Source organism: Geotrypetes seraphini, chromosome 3 (assembly GCF_902459505.1).
Source record: "Geotrypetes seraphini chromosome 3, aGeoSer1.1, whole genome shotgun sequence".
NCBI classification, from domain to species: domain Eukaryota; kingdom Metazoa; phylum Chordata; class Amphibia; order Gymnophiona; family Dermophiidae; genus Geotrypetes; species Geotrypetes seraphini.
Genome location: NC_047086.1, coordinates 300,260,969 through 300,283,361, shown reverse-complemented (window position 1 = coordinate 300,283,361; position 22,393 = coordinate 300,260,969). Strand labels below are relative to the sequence as shown.

The 22,393-nt window shown below is 44.8% G+C and overlaps 1 protein-coding gene across 1 annotated transcript in view; it reads left to right on the top strand.

Annotated features, from left to right (window-relative positions):
• The first annotated feature begins 1,822 nt into the window (after positions 1 to 1,822).
• The window catches only part of CNRIP1 (cannabinoid receptor interacting protein 1), a 27,300-nt gene continuing 6,729 nt past the window's right edge, over positions 1,823 to 22,393 (top strand). The window contains exons 1-2 of the mRNA XM_033935551.1: positions 1,823 to 2,432; positions 3,481 to 3,625. Of these exons, the coding sequence (XP_033791442.1) occupies positions 2,254 to 2,432; positions 3,481 to 3,625 (324 nt within the window). The 5' untranslated portion in view covers positions 1,823 to 2,253. The remainder of the gene's footprint in view (positions 2,433 to 3,480; positions 3,626 to 22,393) is intronic.

The window sequence follows — 22,393 nt, the reverse complement described above, 5'->3', positions numbered from 1 at the left end:
TTGCAGTTAATTCAAAATACAGCTATTTTAAAAGTGTTTCCATTAATTTGCTTACCACAGAAGTCAGACTTACCAGCCTGTAATTCCCTACTTCTTCCTTCTACTTTTATGGAGAAGGACCATATCCGCCCTTCTCCAGTCCTCCAGTACCGCTCCCGACTCTAGAGAAGCATTGAAAAGTTTGACCACTGTTAAAAAAAAATTCATATTGGTTACCAATCTCTCATCGCATCACCTATAAAATATTATTGCAGGTTTTTAAAATACTACAATCAATTTTACCTTTCACCGCTTGTTATACCTTATCCTCTATAATAAAACCCTTACCCGCACATGCGCAGTTGACACGGCATGATCCCTGCCGCCGTGATTTGTGCTTCCATGCCATGTTCCATTTACGGCACATGGCAGCTTGCGGCATGTGCGGTGGTGAGAGCAACGGCAGGAAGGTGTCCGAGGTGCTGTGAGGCATCTGGCTGCTACTGCTGCACAGGGAAGTGGAGGGGAAGAGGGAAAAGGGGCTGCTTTGGGAGGAGGAATGTGCTGGAGGGTAGGCAGCAATCTTTGTTTGCTCGGGGGGGGCAGAGAGAGATAGGCAGGGGGCCAGGGAGAGAGACAGAGAAACAGACAGAAAGAAAGATAGACAGACAAGGGGCAGGGAGAGTCACAGACAAAAAGAATGACAAACAGACAGGGGGCCAGAGAGACAGACAGACAGTGGCCAAGGAGCGAGAACGAAAGAAAGACAGACAGACAAGGAGCCAGGGAGAGACACAGACAGAAAGCGGCCAAGGATAGAGAGAGACAGAAAGAAAGAAAGACAGACAGAAAGCAGCCAAGGAGAGAGAGACACACAGAAAGAAAGAAAGACAGATAGACAGCGGCTAAGGAGACAGAAAGACAGACAGACACATCTATTCTAGCACCCATTAATGTAACGGGCTTAAAGACTAGTATCCCATATAAATCACTTAGTCATTCCTACTTAATCCATTTTGTACCTACACTTTGGAACTCAATTCCTGTTCATATATCCCTTCACACCTCCTTAGAATCTTTTAAATCTGACCCAAAAACTTTTCTCTTCTGTAATGCAAGCTCAAAAAAACAAAAAAAAAACAAAACCCTTCCCCGAAATTCCATCCCGTCAGACTTTATGAGAGAAAACCAAGATCTGACATAGCAACACCTCCTTTTCTACTAACACCCCGCCCCCCCTACACACACACATACTTTCCTATTGTAGTTCTACCCTCCATCCCTTAAAATCTTGTCTTTGTATTAACCCCTGTCCTTTTTATCTGTTTAATTAAATTAAGATTGTAAGCCCCCCCCCCCTACAAGGATCCCCGATAGACGGGATGACAAATAAATAAGCAACTCCTATAAGAAATCCAGTTACACTTCTCCCTCTGTATTTGCGGTTTCAGCATTCGCGGTTTCCATTATTCATGGTTTTTAGCTTGCTGGCTCCTCCCCTCCAATTTACATCAGCTTGCATAGAGAAATCTCCGATTCCAAGCGTTTACAGAGAAAATCACCCATTCCCAGCACTTTCTTCACCGTGTTTTGCCTCTCCTTCAGGAACAGATCAGGTCTCCCACCATGTTATTCGCCGTTTCACTATATTCACGATGGTTTTTAATAGAAAACAGCCAATAACATATGAAAAAGTTTTACTGTATTCGCGGGTCCGTTAATCCCCCTATCACCGCGAATAGGGAGGGAGAAGTGTATGCGCAAGAGTCACACGTGCCTCTGTAAAAGACTGGGTTGTTACAGTGTCATGGGTTTTCGTGGAAGTTGCAAGAAGACAGGACCCGGTTCACTTCCAGGGACAAGGAGCAAAGGACGCTGAGCTCAGCTTTTGCCTCTTTTTAAAAAATCTACAGCGCGCAGTTCTGCTAAATATTCACAAAGTATACCTGGGCCTTCACCCTTTTCGAGCGTGGAAAGGGCGAACACTGATTTACAGATTTCGAGGCATCGGCAAAGCTGAAGGGAATCTGATTTAACTCCTTCCCTTTAAATCAGTCCCCCCCCCCCTGTGCGCGTCCCTGTTCCTTCCCCCCTCCCCCCTCCTTCCCGCAGAAAAGCAGCCGAGGCTTGTTGCGGCGAGCTCAGGATTCAGCATCGCTCTCTTCTCCACGTCTGCCCCCTTAGGGAGCGGAGGGGGGAGGGACGTCGGTGGCCCGATTGAGCAGCTGCCTCTCTCCGATCCGGCCACCTCCACCGCCCCCGCGAGTAAAGACCATGGGAGAGATTCCGAGCCTGGTGAAAATCGCGGTGTCTCTGAAAATCCAGCCGAACGACGGAGCCGTCTATTTCAAGGTGGACGGCCAACGATTCGGCCAGAACAGGACGATCAAACTGCTGACGGGGGCCAAATATAAAATCGAGGTGGTGCTGAAACCTGGGGGCGTCCAAGCCACGTAAGTACGATGAAGCGGTGCTGTTTCCCAGTGGATATGGTCCATTTTTTAAAAAAAAATAAAGCTTGGTTTTATATATATGATATGATTTTATGTTATTTTTGCTTATAATAAAATTGTATTTGCTCCCTAAAGGTTGATGTGTTCAGTCCCTTCCCCACTCCTTCTTTGGTTTTACCATATTTTTTTTTCCTTTCTCGCTTTATGTCCGTTATCTCTTTTTAGGGGCACCTTGTTTTTCCTGAAATCTGCCTTTGTTTCAGCTTGAGCGTCTGAATCAAACCCTGTCCTACGTTTGCTTGTTCTCCCTATATTCCTGCAGATCACTTGCTTTTCCTGCCGGTGGACTGAGCTGTAACCCGCAGTACGGAAGGATCCGACATCTCAGGGCCGGATATCTTGCTCTTTCTATTCACATCCCTAGCTCTGATTTCTGCAGGTTCAGCTTATATCCACCACAGCTAGTATGATGACAGATTTTTTTTTTTTGCAAAGGAAATTCAGGAGCTGGGCGCATGGGAAGGGAATCATTGCTGTTTCCCCTAAAACATAAGCCAATATATATATATATATATTTTTTTTTTTTTTTTAAAGGCATCAAAAGTAAGGAGCTGGAGGTGCATCTGCTCTTTGGCAGTAGAAAGCAATGGCCAAGAAGACAGAGGCCTTGCAAAATGCATCTTAGGACTGAAGCTAGCATCATCCATGTCAGTAAATAACAAAATGTAATTTCTCCCTTGTTTAAACTATGAAATCAGTCTAGTCAGAATGCCTTTTAACATACCCTGGCCATGTTTCATAAAATAATTATCACATGATCTGAAATAAATATGACAGTTTATATATATACCTAAACTGTCACATTTATTTCAGATCATGTGATATATATATAGATAGATAGATATGCAAGGTGGCATTTAAATGATCCATATCCTCAGAAATGAAAGTAAAATGTATGTCGAGTGCCTTCCTCTATATTCAAATCAGATAGTTTTTTCTTTGATGGGGATATGTAGATTGGTGAGCTGTTCAAAGCCATGTATTTCAGGACCATGAATATCGGGGGAATAATCATCCCCTTGGAAGAGAAAGCCAGAGACCCGCAAATGGCCTGTTACACCGCAATGTACGACACAGAAGGAGTGACACACACCAAAAGTGGAGAGAGACAGCCCCTGCAAGTCATCATTCAGGTACTGAATCATCTGGGGTAGAAAAGCATACGGTCACATGCGTTAAAACCACTTCAGGAAGAAGGGAGGGAAATTTCATTTCATTCCATGCACAGATGATCAGGAAGCAGAAACCATTCAAAGGATAAATGCATTGAATTGCTAAACAGAAACAAGGAAATGCTTGGTCTGTGTGTTTTCTGATATGGCAATTATAATTTGGCATAACATTCTTTCCCATTCTGTGTCTGTAAAAAAAAATGTTCAGCACTTCTGGCCTGTGTTTCTAGACTATCATGGAGTTTTTAGTACAAAAAATATATTCTGTGGTTCGTTCAAGATATTTTTATTCAAAATGAAGTAAAATCCCTTAAGTTTCTGGAAAGCAAATTATTATTTGGATTTAGCTTACTACCTTTTCAGGCCATGCTCCTTGTATATTCCTGGGGGTGCTTCTCTGCTCCTGGTTTCCCATTATCTGCCTTTTCCCTCTCTGCACCTGCTGATTTCCTTGGCACCTCCTGGTTCACCTTCACCATCCCTCTCTTTATGTGACCCTCTTATCAGCATCTCACCCCCATTCCCCCCTGTCTCCCCACCAGTCCAGGTCCCTCCCTCATCTCCTTCCTAGTGCTCAAAATTGGTTTTCTCAACATCAGATTCCCTCAGATATAAAAAGCCATATTCAGGGGTGATGCTATGGCAGGACTGGGCGGGCTTTGCCTGCCCAATCTCAGCTCAGGCCCGCCAAATCTCTCTAACTGCGTGAGTGTGTGGTGATGCTAGAGCAGGGGTAGGGAACTCCGGTCCTCGAGAGCCGTATTCCAGTCGGGTTTTTAGGATTTCCCCAATGAATATGCATGAGATCTATTTGCATGCACTGCTTTCAATGCATATTCATTGGGGAAAACCCGATTGGAATATGGCTCTCGAGGACCGGATTTCCCTACCCCTGTGCTAGAGCCAAGCTGCCATGCTGGTCCCGCTTTCAGTGGTGCTGTGCATGCAGCCTAGTGTGCTGCCTCTGAGAAAAGGCAAGTCACCACCCGCCATAGCCCCAGCTCCAGAGGTGGGGATCAGGCACTCATTGTGCTACTATCATTAAAGTGAACTTTGAACTTTACACCCATGGCTTTATTATTGACATCTCATCCTCATGACTTCTTTGTTGTGCCTTGATTGTCTTGTCGTTGAGGCCTTCTTGGGCTCTCTCTTCAGGGACCAAAACATGACATATAATTTATTTATATACCGCAATATCTTGCAGATCAGTATGGTTAACAAGATAAAAGAAAACTGAATAGATTACAGTGAAGTACAAATCATCAATTTTCCAGGAATTTAACAAATAAGTAGGCTTTCAATAATTTTCTGATAATATTCATCAGGCTTCAGTGTTTTTATCTTTTTGTAAGTCGCTGAAGACTTACTTTTTTTCAGGAAGCTTTTGGAAATATATGATGTACCTAGACTTCAGTAAAGCTTTCGATAGCATCCCTCACCGTAGGCTGTTGAGCAAGATGATATTGATGGGGTTAGGAGAAACGCTAACTGCATGGGTCAAGGATTGGCTAAGTGGTAGACTTCAGAGGGTGGTGGTTAACGGTACCCTCTCTAAAACGTCAGAAGTGACGAGTGGAGTACCGCAGGGCTCAGTCTTGGGCCCGCTCCACTCAGGGGCTTCAAGGTAAAATAACACTATTCGCCGACGACGCCAAACTATGTAACATAGTGAACGGCTCCGATTTACACGATAGTATGACGCATGACCTGTTTTTGTTGGAACGTTGGTCGTCTACCTGGCAGCTAGGCTTCAACGCCAAGAAATGCAAGGTCATGCACCTCGGCAGTAGAAATCCGTGCAGAACTTACACCTTAAATGGTGTGACCTTAGCTAGGACTGTAACAGAACGAGATTTGGGAGTGATCATCAGTGCAGATATGAAAGCTGCCAGTCAAGTGGAGAAGGCTTCATCTAAGGCAAGACAAATGTTAGGTTGTATCCGCAGAAGTTTCGTCAGCCGGAAGCCTGAGGTCATCATGCCGTTATACAGAACCATGGTGAGACCACATCTGGAATACTGTGTGCAATTCTGGAGGCCACATTACCGTAAAGATGTGCTAAGAGTAGAGTCGGTTCAGCGGATGGCCACCAGGATGGTCTCGGGGCTCAAGGATCTATCATACGAAGAGAGGCTGAACAAATTGCAGCTCTACTCTTTCGAGGAGCGTAGGGAGAGGGGAGACATGATTGAGACATTTAAATACATCACCGGACGTATCGAGGTGGAAGAAGACATTTTCCTTCTCCAAGGACTCTCAGCCACAAGAGGGCATCCGCTTAAACTCAGGGGTGGGAAATTTAATGGTGACACCAGAAAGAATTTCTTCACCGAAAGAGTGGTTGATCATTGGAACAAGCTTCCGATACAGGTAATCGAGGCCAACAGCGTGCCAGATTTTAAGGGTAAATGGGATGCCCATGTGGGATCCCTAAGAGGGTGGAGTTAAGGACGGGTCATTAGGAGTGTGATCTCCAGGAGTGGGCAGACTTGATGGGCTGTGGCCCTTATCTGCCGTCATTTTTCTTTGTTTCTATGAATGGAATTGCAGTTTGTGTATTTTACAATTTTAGTTTTGTTTAATTTTAAGAAATATTTTTTTTAATGATTTTATTTTGTTTATAATGATGTCAACACGGACTGTGTCGGGTCTGGTCTTATCAGTCCTTTTGGAAACAAACTGTCTTATGTGTTTTTGATTGTTCAATAAAGTCTCGGCAACCTGTACATCATCACTCCAATTTTAGCTTTTTGTACTTCATTTGTATATTGTAACCCACATAGATTTTTGTTATATCTGGGATATAAGTGTTTTAAATAAATAAATTAAACTTCCTAAAATGCAGATAAGAATTTCAGTTATCTAATAGTCGGCAGAAATCAGCATCCCAGCTAGCTGCTTGAAATGCTACTACTATTGGCCTCTTTTACAAAGCCATGCAGCAACAGCCCCAAAGCCCTTTAAATCTCTACGGGCTTCGGGGCCGTTAGCGCAGCGCAGTCGCTAGCGTGCCTTTGTAATCATTTTTATTTCACAGTGTATCGCAAACTGTGCCGCCCGAGATTCCAGGTGTGCCGTGAGATGCCGAGAAGGAGGCTTGGGCTGATTGCCTATAGGTTGTGCCTCTCACGATGAGAGGTACATCCTGTAGGAAGTCAGCCTGCGCCAGCACATCTCCTTCTCTCCGCCCGTCTTCCCTTCCGGCACCTCCCACTGGCGGCTCAGGGCCCATCTGGAGGGCCTTCGCGCGTGAATGTTGATGTGATGTCATCGCATTGATGTCTGCGCACTTCTAGACGCCTTGAGCCGTGGCTACCATGTTTAGTATGCCGCGGCTTGGCAAAGTTTGCGAGACACTGCTATAGCAGTACTAGGCGTACGAAGCGCTGTACACATTCTTTGCAGGTACTTCTGTCCCTGGTGGGCTCCCACAGTCTAGGTTGTGTACCTGGGGCCAGTGGCGCATAGTAAAGGGGGGGGCACGGACCACTCCGGGCACCATGTTGGTGAGGGCGACAGCACCCCTCCTCCTCTCCACCCCCACCTCTTCCCACTCCCCCTCTCGCCATGCGTGCGCCCCCTTCCCTCGTACCTCTAGTTGCTGACCACCGCGAGCAACAACTCATTCAGGGACATATTAAGGCACAGGCAGACTAGGCACATGCCTAGGGTCCAGTGGCTTAGGTGGTCCCTATGTGCTCAAGGCTCAGGAGGCTAGCACTGCCTATTTTCATGCTTTTTTCAGGATTTTTGCATTAAAAAAATCCAGAAACCAGAATATCTAAAGCAGGGGTGTACAACCTGTGGCCCGAGGTCCGCATGCGGCCCCGTGAAGTATTTTGTGTGGCCCTGGTCGAGGGCGATGCAGTGTTTTCCTCTGCTGCCCCCAGGTGTTTACCGTATTGCCGTCTCCCTCCTCCGTTTTGCGGCAGTGTTTGCGCATTTGTGCGGCCCTAGAAACATTTTTTTCGGCCAATGCGGCCCAGGGAAGCGAAAAGATAGGACACTCATGATCTAAAGAGTCTGGACATTTTTCCAGAGTTTAGAACTTTTCTGCAGCTATCCAGTTCTACCCCTTATGTGGATGGCCAGCTTCCAGTGTATCACTAGCAGCAGAGAAGGGAGAGGGCAGGGTCCATGCTGGAAATCAGCTCTACCCACAGGAAAGGAGCAGGTGAGCTAAGGGGAAGTTATTCCATACAAATGAAACTTTCTGTGTAAGGTGTGTTGGGGGGGCGAGGTGCAAGGGGGCACAAAGGCTGAACTCTGCAAGGGGCAAAGGGTTGTAGTGGACTGACCTTAGAGTCAATGGAGCCAGTGAATGTCCTGGGGGAGGGGGAGGAGCTCTTGGTGTCATCATGGGCAATACGCTGAAACCCTCCGCCCAATGTGCGGCGGTGGCCAAGAAAGCAAACAAGATGCTAGGAATTATTAGTAAAGGGATGGTCAACAAGACTAAGAATGTTATAATGTCTCTGTATCACTCAATGGTGAGACCTCACCTTGAGTATTACATTCAGTTCTAGTCTCATCTCAAAAATGATATAGCGGCTCTAGAAAAGGTTTAAAGAAGATGATAAATAATAATTTTATTCTTATATACTGCCAAAGCCATGAAAGTTCGAGGCGGTTTACAACAAGAAACGCTGGACAATCAGTGAAGAGGTCACAATTCAAAGTCGTCAATGCAATCTTACATAATGGAAGAAGTTGAATTAGCAGAGGTATAAAAATTCTTAGTTTACAAACCGATTGAACAAACTCGTTTTTACCAATTGATGGAACTCCTCTTGTATGAGGAAAGACTAAAGAGGTTAAGGCTCTTTAGCTTGGAAAAGAGACGGCTTAGGGGAGATATGATAGAGGTCTACAAAATCCTGAGTGATAGAAAAAGTGGATCGTTTTTTTACTGCATCAAGATTTACAAAGACTAGGGGACACTTAAAGAAGTTACAGAGTAATACTTTTAAAACCAATAGGAAGATGTGGTAGGAGTGGTTAATGTAGCTGGTTTTAAAAAAGGTTTGGACAAGTTCCTAGAGGAAAAGTCCATAAACTGCTGTTGAGATAGACATGGGAGAAGTCACTGCTTTCCCTTGATCAGTGGCATGGAATGATGTGACTATTTGGGTTTTTGCCAGGTACTTGTGACTTGGATTGGCCTATGTTAAGACGGGACACTGGGCTAGATGGACCATTGGTCTGATCCAGTAAGGCTATTCTGGCCCATAGGAGGGGCCTTAAACAACCTGGGCCAATCAGAGCCTCAGACTCCTCCCTAGTGCATTCCAGGATGCACCGGGAAGGGGAAGGCCCACCATTTTGAAGAGGCAGGCCTGCTGGACGGAGAGAGTAGGCATCTCTCCAGCCAGCCATCGTACGTAAGGGGAGGTGGGGGGTGTCGGAGTCACGGGGGAAGGGGGGGTGGATATCAGGGATGTTGCATGGTGGTGGGAGGGAGTGGGCATCTCTCCTGTTGCCAGAGTGTGTTAGGGGTGCGACAATGTTGGGTGTGGGGTTGCTTGACATTGGCGGTGGGAGGGAGTGGGCATCTCTTGCAGCTGAGAGGGAACGTCAGGTTGTGGGGGGTCGCTTGATGTTGACAGTGGAAGGGAATGGGCAACTCTCTTGCTGCTGGCGGGTGGGGGAGTAATTAGTGCTGGATGATTGTGCAACGCGGCAGGAGAGTGTGGGCATCTCTCCTGCCAAACTTCAATTTAGGTGGGTTTTAAAAAAATTATTTTAATTTGCTTGGTAGGGGGGTGAGTTTCTGAACTGTCAGACCTTACTTGCGCTCAGGCACTGATCAGAAAGTAAGGCAACGACTGCTCAGATCTGTCGGTAAATTTTGGCTACAAATGTGGCACAATGAGGTTATAGAATCACTTGATGATTACTGAGAATTGCTCTGAGTGATCATTTTAATATTAATGACCTTATTGTACTACATTTGCAAGGCACTATTGGAGACTGGTAGAAAACTCGGAAAAGACCTCGGTAAGGTGTTTTGATAATCTACCACTAAAATACATGTGCGCTAAACCGGCTGGAACTAGTTTAGAGAGCAAGTTAAAGGCAGATTTCTGAGAATCTGCCCCTTAATGCTAATAATAATAATCATCATAATAATTTATTTATATCCCATGTAGCAACCATACAGTTCAGAGCAGTTTGGAATAAAAAGCCTGGTAATCACTAGACACATACAAAAAATAATAAAATAACCATCAGGACAAAGTATTAAAAAGCTCACAATACAAATGCTTCATAGAAATAGGTTTTCACCCAAAGCCTAAAAACAACATAAGAAGTAGAGGAAATAAATAAATCTGAAAGCTCCTCCCACAATCATACAGCCTGAAATGAAAACAATTTATCCATGTATTAGCACATGGCCTGCAATAAAATATTTTAAAAATAATCCAAAAGTTTGGAAGGAAAGAGGAGGTTCTGCTGTTGGGAGATTTCAACCTGCCGGATGCGGACTGGAATGTTCCGTCTGCGGAATCGGAAAGAAGTAGGGAGATTGTGGATGCCTTTCAAGAGGCTCTGCTCAGACAAATGGTGACGGAACCCACAAGGGAAAAAGCGATATTGGATCTGGTCCTCACAAATGGAGAGAGTATCTCTAATGTTCGAGTGGGTGCTCACCTGGGTAGTAGCGATCATCAAACGGTTTGGTTTGATATAACGGCTAAAGTGGAGAGCGGCCGCACGATACTTAAAGTCCTAGATTTCAAACGTACGGACTTTAATGCAATGGGAAAGTACCTGAAGAAAGAGCTGTTAGGATGGGAGGACATAAGAGAAGTGGAAAGACAGTGGTCTAAGCTGAAAGGAGCGATAAAAATGGCTACGGACCTTTATGTGAAGAAAATCAATAAAAACAAGAGAAAAAGGAAGCCGATATGGTTCTCCAAACTAGTGGCTGAGAAAATAAAGGCGAAAGAGTTGGCGTTCATGAAATATAAAAAAACCCAAGAAGAGGAGAGCAGAAAGGACTACAGGGTGAAACTGAAAGAAGCCAAGAGAGAGATACGTTTGGCGAAGGCACAGGCGGAAGAACAAATGGCTAAAAATGTAAAAAAGGGAGATAAAAATTTTTTCAGATATATTAGTGAAAGGAGGAAGATAAAAAATGGAATTGCTAGGCTAAAAGATGCTGGGAACAAATATGTGGAGAGTGATGAGGAGAAAGCAAATGTGCTAAACAAATACTTCTGTTCTGTGTTCACAGAAGAAAATCCTGGAGAAGGACCGAGATTGTCTGGCAAAGTTACACGAGAAAATGGAGTAGATTCTGCGCCGTTCACGGAGGAGGGTGTTTATGAGCAACTTGAAAAACTGAAGGTGGACAAAGCGATGGGACCAGACGGGATCCATCCCAGGATACTAAGGGAACTCAGAGAGGTTCTGGCGAGTCCTATTAAAGACTTGTTCAACAAATCTCTGGAGACGGGAGTGATTCCTGGGGATTGGAGGAGAGCGGATGTGGTCCCTATTCATAAAAGTGGTCACAGGGATGAAGCAGGAAACTACAGGCCGGTGAGCCTCACTTCAGTTGTTGGAAAAATAATGGAAGTGTTGCTGAAAGAAAGGATAGTGTACTTCCTTGAATCTAATGGGTAAATTGTGCCAAACGAACCTGATTGAATTTTTTGATTGGGTGACCAGAGAGCGGGATCGAGGACATATGCTAGATGTAATTTACTTGGATTTTAGCAAAGCCTTTGATACAGTTCCTCATAGGAGGCTTTTGAACAAACTTGAAGGGCTGAAGTTAGAACCCAAAGTGGTGAACTGGGTCAGAAACTGGCTGTCGGACAGATGCCAGAGGGTGGTGGTTAATGGAAGTCGCTCGAAGGAAGGAAAGGTGACTAGTGGAGTCCCTCAGGGTTCGGTGCTGGGGCCAATCCTGTTCAATATGTATGTGAGTGACATTGCTGAAGGGTTAGAAGGAAAAGTGTGCCTTTTTGCAGATGATACCAAGATTTGTAACAGAGTAGACACCGAAGAGGGAGTGGAAAATATGAAAAAGGATCTGCAAAAGTTAGAGGAATGGTCTAATGCCTGCAACTAAAATTCAATGCAGAGTAATGCATTTGGGGATTAATAATAGGAAGGAACCGTATATGCTGGGAGGAGAGAAGCTGATATGCACGGACGGGGAGAGGGACCTTGGGGTGATAGTGTCCGAAGATCTAAAGGTGAAAAAACAGTGTGACAAGGCAGTGGCTGCTGCTAGAAGGATGCTGGGCTGTATAAAGAGAGGCATAGTCAGTAGAAGGAAGAAGGTGTTGATACCCCTGTACAGGTCATTGGTAAGGCCCCACTTGGAGTATTGTGTTCAATTTTGGAGACCGTATCTGGCGAAGGACGTAAGAAGACTTGAGGCGGTCTAGAGGAGGGCGACGAAAATGATAGGAGGCTTGAGCCAGAAGACGTATGAAGAGAGACTGGAAGCACTGAATATGTATACCCTAGAGGAAAGGAGAGACAGGGGAGATATGATTCAGACGTTCAAATACTTGAAGGGTATTAATGTAGAACAAAATCTTTTTCAGAGAAAGGAAAATGGTAAAACCAGAGGACATAATTTGAAGTTGAGGGGTGGTAGATTCAAAGGCAATGTTAGGAAATTCTACTTTACGGAGAGGGTGGTGGATGCCTGGAATGCGCTCCTGAGAGAGGTGGTGGAGAGTAAAACTGTAACTGAGTTCAAAGAAGCATGGGATGAACAGAAAGGATCTAGAATCAGAAAATAAGATTAAATATTGAACTAAGGCCAGTACTGGGCAGACTTGCACGGTCTGTGTCTGTATATGGCCGTTTGGTGGAGGATGGGCTGGGGAGGGCTTCAATTGCTGGGAGGGTGTAGATGGGCTAGAGTAAGTATTAACAGAGATTTCGGCAGTTGGAACCCAAGCACAGTACAGGGTAAAGCTTTGGATTCTTGCCCAGAAATAGCTAAGAAGAAAAAATTTAAAAATTTAAATTGAATCAGGTTGGGCAGACTGGATGGATCATTCGGGTCTTTATCTGCCGTCATCTACTATGTTACTATGTAAAACATTACCCTCTGCCTCTGAAATCTTAAGAGGGTTTGATGTCACCAGGATTTCCACACCAGAGCCGCCTGCTCATTCCTCTCACTAGATGCCCTGCTAATTGTCACATTTGCTCAAGCTTGTTAATGCAAGCAGAAGGTATATGTGTGAGTATTTTATAACGTAACAAAGAACCCCCCCCCCAAAACTAGAGCAAACTTATAAAAGAGCATCCACCGGATACCAGGTGGACTTTGTCCCAGTGGTGCAAACATTTCATGAATAATCTCATTAAGGACAGGCTGTCTTTAATATTTGACAGTGGGTGAGGGTAAATGTGTTCTGGTTCAGATGTTTAAGGAGGGATTGGAGCACATGTCTGAAAAGGAGGAAGTTATTAGACAGTTCTACGTGTTGGCTAGGTTTGTTTCAGTACAGCAAGCCAATTATGCAGCGCTGGATACAGGAACGGAGAATGCAAAATAGGTCATTTGATAGCGTTGTTGTTAAGTCCGAGGTAGAGTTTGGACTCTGTCACGTGTGATGTGACCCATGGTGAACCAAATCTTACTTCTAGTCTCTACAGTTCTTTCCAAACAGTATGTCTATAAAAGAAGATCACTGTGGGCTCCTTTTACTAAGCTGTTCTAGCGTTTTTAGCGCACGCTACTGTGCCGTGTGTGCTAACCCCGCGCTATGCGCCAAAAACTAACGCCAGCTCAATGGAGGCGGTAGCGTCTACCAGGCACGGCAATAGCGTGCGCTAAAACCACTAGCACAGCTTAGTTAATGGAGCCCTGTGTTTTGTAGTAAATTAATGGTTTTATATAATGATATTGAAAATAAAATTGGTTTTTAAGAAGTATGTAAATCAAATTAAATAAAATAAACTTAATGAATTGACATTCTGAGTATAGTATAATGTGAAAAAGAAAATTGCCATTATAAAGCCAAAATATTTTAAGCATGATTCTATATAGGATGCCTGGTCTCAACAGCTGACTGAGCGGATTTTGAGAATCACACATGGGCATCCTATACAGAATCACGTCTGTCCGCTATCCTGCCTAAACACCCCGATTCTCTAACCAGCGTCCATGTCACAGGTGCCAGTTAGAGAATCGCGTTGCCTTTGAGCTGATCCCTAAGGCCATGCCCATGGGAGTGGCTTTAGGTATCTGGCCAATCGAAGTCTTAGGTCACTCCCAGTGCATCCCAAAATGCACCAAGAAGGAGGCCTAAGACTCTGGTTGGCCCAGGTGCATTAGGCCCCTCCCCAGTGCATCCCAGGATATACGGGGAAGGGGAAGGCCTGCCATTCTGAAGAGGCAAGCCTGCTGGCCAGAGGGAGTAGACATCCATTCGGCTGGCCTTGCAGATAAAGCTACAAGGGGGTCCGGTGGACTTTGGAGGGTGAGGGGGGGTCATGTGCCTGGGAGGGGGGTGCCGGCAGGAGGGAGTGGACATTCCTCCTGCCAGGGAAGTAGGGGAGGAGTATCATCAGGAGAGAGTGGGCATCCCTCCTGCCAAGGGTTGTTTTGGGGTTTGCGGCAGGAGGGATTGGGCATCTCTCCTGCCGCGGACTGGGTAGAGTTTGGACTCAGACACGTGTAATGTGACCCATGGTGAACAAAATATATATATATTTTTTTAATTCTTTATTCATTTTCAAATTTACAATAAGTGTAACAATATATCCAAACAAATTAACAATAAATATAACAATAATAATCATCAATGGTACAAATAATATGCTCTTATCTCCCACCCTTCCCACATGCAGCTCCTGATTGGAGTAGCCCGACTTTACTACAGGAAGAGGCGGTCGGATCAGACCGCGAATGAGTGAGTCTGCGATTTGCGAACCGCAAGTCCACAATTTGCGAACTGCAAATTCGCGGGGGATCGCTGTACTTCTATTCTTATAACATTAAAGAAGTTTAATGAAAGTAAACTTATCTTTGTCATTAGACCTAATGTGCGTAAGCCCGGGGGAATCTGTCCAACATGTTTCGCCTTACAAAATGGCTTTTTCAAGGACTTCCCCTACACACACATAAAAGTCAGGAAAAAGTCATTTACTTATTGCTACTCATTCTTGTATTAAATGATTTTTACGCCCACCGATTGCTGCAGTAGCCCACTGAATGCCCCCGTGTTACCGGACACGCATTGGTTCCGGCATTCTCCTAACCTTATTTGTACCTCTGTCCTATGATGTTCTAAACCCCACCCACCAGCCACAGACTTGCCCGGTCTAGATCAAACACATCCATTCTATCTCCAGATTTAACCCCAAAGGGGTTACCAAGTTCAAAGTAAATATCCAAAACTGTTCTTTAAAATTTAAGATTTTTTTCACAGTTACCACCCTCCCTTCCCATCTTTACTACATCAATAATTCTCCATTTAAGATCATTAATTTGATATTTTTTATCCCGCCATTGCTGAGCTAGAGGGGCTGAGAAAAGTTGCTTAATATAATTAAAGAAAGAAAGTTTAAAAGAACTTTGGGGTATATCCTGGGTGTTGGTAGGAGTACTTTACGAGTCTTGGGATACAAAACGCGAGTGCACACATGATTTGAATTTATAAATGCTAGCACAAATCATGCAGAAAGAGTGGCTAGATTGTGGGCACTGACATTTACGCTTGCTCAAACCCAAAATCTCACTATCTTCTCAAGATTTCAAACCTAAATGTCTGCATAAAGAGGCAAGTGGGTTACCACCGAAACACGGCACCATGTTGAGTCAAAGAGCCAATCAATTTGTTTTCTCAAGCTTCAATTTAATTGAATAAACAACTTTTGTTGGTTGGAAAGCATTGTGTCAGACCCCTTCTTTTGGTTTGTTCATGTTCTCCACATAGGGGTATTCTCTTTACCCTTTTAGGTTATTTTTTTATTGCCATATATAGAATCTAGGGGAAATGACTAGAACAGTGGCATATACAAGTATATGTGTGCACAAATGCATGTAAATGCCAAAATTTCCTCTAGTCCATTGATTCCCAAACATTTTTGGTTCAAGGTACCCTAATTAATTATTTATTTGTTTGTTTAAGTATTTATATACCACTTATAGTCTAAGTGGTTTACATTCAGGTACTCAAGCATTTTTCCCTATCTGTCCTAGCAGGCTCACACTCTATCTAATGTACCTGGAGCAATGGAGGATTAAGTGACTTGCCCAGGGTCACAAGGAGCAGTGTGGGATCAGTAATTTTTTCACAGCACCCCCAAGTCAAAAGAAATACCTAACAGTTCCCTCTCCCCATGGTCTCATATCTCTCTCCACTCACCCCAATCCAGTATATCTCTCCTTCCCTCCCTCCTCTCCCCTCTCTATGGTCTGGCAACCTCACCTCCCTTTCCATTTCCTTTCTTTTCTCCCTCTCTCCCCCCCCCACAATCTGGAATCTCTCTCCTCTCCTTCCTTACCTTTTCTTCCCTCCCTCCTCTCCCTTCTTCCCCCACCCATGGTCTGGTACCTCTCTCTTCCATTCCCTTCTCTTTCTCCCTCCTTCCCTCTCCCCCCAATCTGGTATCCCTTTCCTTCCCTTCCCTCCCCCATGGTCTGCCATTTCTCTCTCCTCTCTTCATCTTTAGACTTTGGCATAATCATGGTTCAATGGAGTGAGAGGTATGTTAATTTTATTTTAAGCTATAAAGCATTCAAAAACAGTAAGGGGTTTAAAAATATTTTATAACTTAATACATAATTTTCTTAGGTTCTTCTCTAGAATTTTCCACCGCAATTAGATTTCCATCAAAGCACTGTTATGTGATAGAATCTGTGTAGGCTTGTTTAAGACACAGATAACATGAAAAGTATTTTTTGTGAAGGTATATGCTTGACTACAGTGATAGGGCTGGATGTACTAATTATGCAGATTTTAGGATTTTAGTTTGTCTCTTATTTTATGTAGGTTTTTACTGATGTAAACCGTTTAGTTTTGTGTAAATGGTTAAAAACTTTTAATAAAATAAATAAATAAAAGATCCTAACATGTTAGTGCATATAGACATGCATTATTATATCCCATAGAAACTTTTCCTAATAGCATGCATTAACAGTGCTAGCACATGCTAATGCAGTAGTGCATATAAGTAAATCTAGCCTCTGCTAAACTTTGCTGTATCAGCATTACTTCTTCTTTTAAAACCAGTGTGAGAATTATGACAACATTTCTCCTAGTCATATGCCTAGAAGCTGCTGATCCTTCATCATTGGTCCACAGCACTATGATAAGTCTTAGAATGTTAAAGGAATACTGTCTCCTAGATTCCCTAAAGCTGAAATTTTCATTAAACTTTTTTCTTAACTTTTAACCATTTAGGACGTAATTCTTTAACTGTAAATCTAAAGCTGGTAGGGGGTCTGTTTTAGAAAGGAATGAAAGCATCTACAGTGGCATAGTAAGAGGGGGGCATGGGCAGATTGCCCCAGGTGGGGTGCCAGCATCTCTTCCCCTTTCTGCTCCCCTCCCCCGTGTATCTCTTTAAATGCTTACTGTTGCAGGAACTCACACTAAATGTGGGTACTAATCCTATATAATAAAACCCTAGCCACGCATGCGCACTCCTATCTGCGTGCTTCCATGATCCATAAGTCTGTGCTGCAGAAGTGCACATGCGTGAGTCCCCTGCCTTTCACCTACCTACACTCGCCGGCAGGACTCGCCACCAGCGCTGGATTCCCTGCTCTACAAAGATGGGGGTCGTAGGAGGCCCGAAATCGCCCGAACTCACAGCCACATACCGGCACAAACCTCCCTCCAGCGTTGGCAGCCGCAGCACGCTAAACAGGCTGCTTCGCAGCTTTCTCCTGCTGGTGAGTCTCCTGCTGGTGACGTCATCAGTGACACGACAGAGGGACTCAACTGCAGGAGAAAGCCGCGAAGAAGCCTGTTTAGCGTGCTGCGGCTGCCAACGCTGGAGGGAGGTTTGTTAAGGTCATGTCGCATGGGAGGGAGACATAAGAGAGTCACCAGTGGTTGGGCTGGGAGGGTAGAGAAGCATCTGCCTCGGGTGCTTCAGGCAGCAGCATCGTTTACAATTCGCTGCTGTTGCCGGCTTCAGGCCTTCCTCTGGCGGGTCTTGCCTAAAGACCAGCCAGATAGGAAGACCTGAAGCCGGCAAAAGCAATGAATTGTGAATGCTGCTGCTGCCCGATGAAGTTCAAGGAGGAAAGGGAGCAGAGGGGGAGAGAATGGCTTGGAGGGAAGAAGACATGGCAGGGCATGGAGGGAAGGAGGAAGGTATGCCAGACCAAGGGAAAAGGAAGGGGGAAAGGAAGGAGGAGATGCCATATGGAACAGAGAGAGAGAGGGCGGACACTGGATGGAAAGAGAAGAGAGAGCAGTGAATGGAAGGGGCAAGACAGAGGGTGAACAGTAGATGGAAGGGGTAGAAAGAGGGAGAAAGACACTGAATGGAAGTGTGGGGGACGGGGAGCAGACGTTGGAAGGAAGTGGAGAGGAGAAAGAAAAAAGGGCACATGCAGGATTAAGGGAAGAGGATAGAGTTAGAAATAAAGATAGAGAGACAGGGGGCCAGGGAGAGAGACAGACAGAAAGAATGACAGACAGACAGCGTCCAAGGAGAGAGACAAATAAAAAAAAAAAAAGACTGACATCTACTCTAGCACCCGTTAATGTAACGGGCTAAAACACTAGTAATACTATAAACCATTAAAATAGTTACTTCATAAACTTCATTAACTTATATCATGTATCTAACCACTTTTTGAACTTAATTTAACACATTTGGGGAATCTCAGAATGCCACCTGTGCTGTATCAGACAGGTGGCATTTTGAGATTCCTCACATGTGTTAAATTAAGTTCAAAAAGTGGTTGGATGCATGATAAATTAATGAAGTTTATGAAGTAACTATTTTAGTGGTTTACTGTTGCAGGAAGCATCTTCCACGTGCTGCTCGCACCAGCCTCAACTTCCTTCTAACATCACTTATTGGTGGCGGGACCAGGACATGATGTCAGAAGAGTGTTGATACCTATTCGAACAGCAGGTGGAAGATGCTGCTTGCACTGGTGAGCATTTATAAAGGTACATGGGGATGGAGGGGTGCTCAAGTGGCAGGGCAATTTCCAAGTTTATTTGTCACTTGATATACAGTCTATCAAAGAATAACTAAACGGTTTGCAATATTTTAGTAAAATACAGCTAAAAGAAAATTTTAAAAAACAGTATCAGGTGAAAATTAGAAATAAAATTGCTGGGGTTTATTAACCAAAATCAACAACTGAATCCACTAGGAAAGGGGAACAGGGAAATAAAAAATACATCGAGATAGAAAAGGGAGGGGGGGGGGAGAAGGAAAATACAATAGGTAGGGGATCGCTTCTTAGGAAGCGTTGATCTTTTTCTGCTAGAGAGTTAGTATTCTCTTCATAAGGAGTCTCGTCTCAAGTGTTATAGGCATCCTTAAAATGAAAAGTTTTGATTTTGGATTTGAATTTGTCCAGAGAGGCTTCTAATCTGATGTCTAATGGTAGGATGTTCTAGAGAGAGAGCGGGCGGTGACCGAGAAAATGGCTTTGCAGGTTGTGTCAGAGACTATCTCATAGATGGATGGAATTACTAGCAAAGAGTGGGGGGGGGGGCACTCAAGCGATAGGGAAGAGTTGGGGGGGCATACCTAGGCACCAATCTACCTCGTTATGCCACTGAGCAGCTACACTTCTTCCTCCGTTTTCACAATTTCAGCAATCGCAGTTTTGATTATTCATGGTTTTTAGCTTGCTGGCTTCTCCCCCCACCCCCAAATTATGCCAGCTTGCATAGAGAAATCGCTGATTCCAAGCATTTAGAGAAAAAAAATCGCTGATTCCCGGCACTTTCTTCACCGTGTTTTGCCTCGCCTTCAGGAACAGGCTAGGTCTCCCACCATGTTATTCGCGGTTTCACCATACTCATGATGGTTTTTAATAGAAAACAGTGAATAACATATGAAAAAGTTATTTGCGGTATTTCCGTATTCACGGGTGTGTTAATCCCCTATCACAGTGAATACAGAGGGAGAAGTGTACTTTCATTTATAGTAAGAATACTAGATTACAAGAGCAAAATTATGCACCTGTCATTTAAGCATGAGCATATATACCAGTCATAGAACTGGTATAAGTGTTCATGCCTAAATACCAGAGATATGCTCATAACCTTCTGTAAGTTATGTGCATAAATGTGAGTCCCACCCAGAGTCTGCTTATGTGTATAGCTACCTATAAAATATGTGCTATGTAAGATAACAAGTATCTACAGAATACTGCCTAGAGAAGTGTTTCCCAAATTGTGTCCAAGGGAAATTCACAAGGGTGCTGTGGAGAAGATGCAAATAAACTGCCAGTCCGGCACCCAATCTCCCTTCCCCCAGCAGGAAACCTCTTTCCCTTCCCTGCACTGCAGCTTACGATCTTAGGGCTGCTGGCAGCTTAAGTACTTTGCTTTTGATGACCCACAAGCTATCTCTGTGCTGCAGTGTCCTGCCTCTGCGAGGGCAGGAAGTTGTAGCAGAGGGGATTTCAAGCTTCCAGGGAAGATCGTAAGCTGAAGCATGGGGAAGGGAGAGAGATGTACCAGATCCTAAGGAGAGAGAAATACTATACCCGATTGGGAGGGGTAAGTGAGAAAACTGCCAAATTGGAGGGGGGGAAAGGAGACAGATGCCAGACCAAGGAAAGGAAGAAAAGAAAAGAGAGGGGAGAGAGAGAAATGGCAGACCATGGGGGAGGAAAGGGAAGGAGAGAACGGAGATACCAGATGTGGGAGGGGAGTGAGGAAGAGAAGGAAGGGAAGGAGAGGAGAGAGGTACCAGACCATGGGGGGAGAGAGGAGGGAGGGACGGAAGGAAGAAAGGAAAGAGCCCTAGCCCTTTTAGGATTTTCTAACATGATTATGTCAAAATCTAAATAGTAGTGGAGGCAGTACATGGTAATCAATCAGTGTGGGTTGTTTGGGAATCCACATTTGTGATACTGTGAGTGAGGGTGAGCTTGGGGCCCAGACAAAAGGGCACCATGCAGCAGGCTAAAGTGAATGAAGTTAACATTTATTAAGGCTACTAGGAAGGGGGTCCTCTTTGGTTTACAGCTGAAGGAAAATATTCAGTGTAAAACTAGGCCTTGAACATAAAAATGTCTTCTGTGACCTGCTCCTACAGGACCACTGTAGATGTTATAGTCACTCAATAAGGCAATATCTTCTCTTGGCTCTGGTCTGGCTTCCCAGAGTTATCTGTACAGTTTCATAGCTCCTCACCAGCCAGCCTACCTTAAGCTGAATCCAATATTCAAAATTACATGGTCCCAGTTAAACTGGGCCTACCTGGCTGTTAAAGTCCTGGTTCACAAGTACATGTTTGCTCTTTCCCTCTGGGCCTCCCTAGCAGTGGCGTAGTAAGGGAAGAGGGGGCCACCCCGAGTGCCGTTTGGTGGAGACACCGGCACCTTTCCTCTTCTCCACCCCCTGCTCTTTCCCACTCTTCCCCCACCAGGTGCGCCTTCAATTCGCTGCCACCATTCTTCTAGCTCTTTACCGGCGCGAGGAGCAGCTCTAACCTGCTGCTTGTGCTGGCCTTGGCGCTTCCCCCCTGACGTTACTTCCAGGTCCTACGACTAGGAAGTGATGTCAGAGGGAGAGCCAATGCTGGCGCAGGCAGCAAGTTAGAGATTCTGCTCACGCCGAGTAAGCTAAACAGGTACAGGGGGAAGGGGAGCACACACAGCGAGGGGGGGAATGGAGAAAGAATGGGCGGGCAGAGAAGAGAGCGAGAGAGGGGCGCCAGCGCCCCAGGCACCTCCTACCCTTGCAACGCCACTGCTCCCTAGTCTAGCTGTGCCTTGAGCTTTCATACTTTCTAATTCCTGTCTTCCTAACTCCACTCTCCTATATCACTTCCCTCTTGGGAGGGCCTATGAATCTTAAAGTGGCACTGTGAGGGAGATATCCTGGAGGGGAAGTGGCAACATTAATACTCAACACGCTGCCCATTTCAGTTCTCTTCAACAAGCATTACATAGATAGATAATCTGAAATAAATAAGGCCCTTATTTTTGAAGCCATATTTGTGAATTACATGTTTAAACACCTGCATTTATAGGTGTACATCATATTTTAGAAGCATTTGCATGTGCATATGTATACTATATATAGTTTGCAAAGGAATGTGGTTTGGGAACTGGGTTGAAGGAAGCTTGGGTGGGACTAAAATCTACACATGTATTCCCTATTTCAGAAAGGGAATGCTCACATACTCGGGGTCTCCCCCTAACTGTAATAGTTGGGAGCTGCACACTTTACAGTCATGTCCAAAAGAGCAGAAAATGAAGTTTTTTTTAAAGGTAATACTGGGGCAGGGGAGGGAAAAATGTTCAGGTGGAAATTGACCAGGATAATAATTGTAGGGTTACCAGATTTCCTCTTTAACAGAAGAGGACATGTGACTCTGCCCCGTTCTACCCACAGCCCCTGTTATGCTCCTGGCCCCAGCCCCACATGGGCCTCATGCCTCCCTCCCCAAGCTCCAAGACATGTCTAGAGGGCCTCTGCATATGTGTGGATGTCAATGTGATGACATCACGCTCATGCATGTGGTGTCATGACATCAACATCCACGCATGCACAGATGCCCTCCAGACGCAGCCCTGAGCTCGGA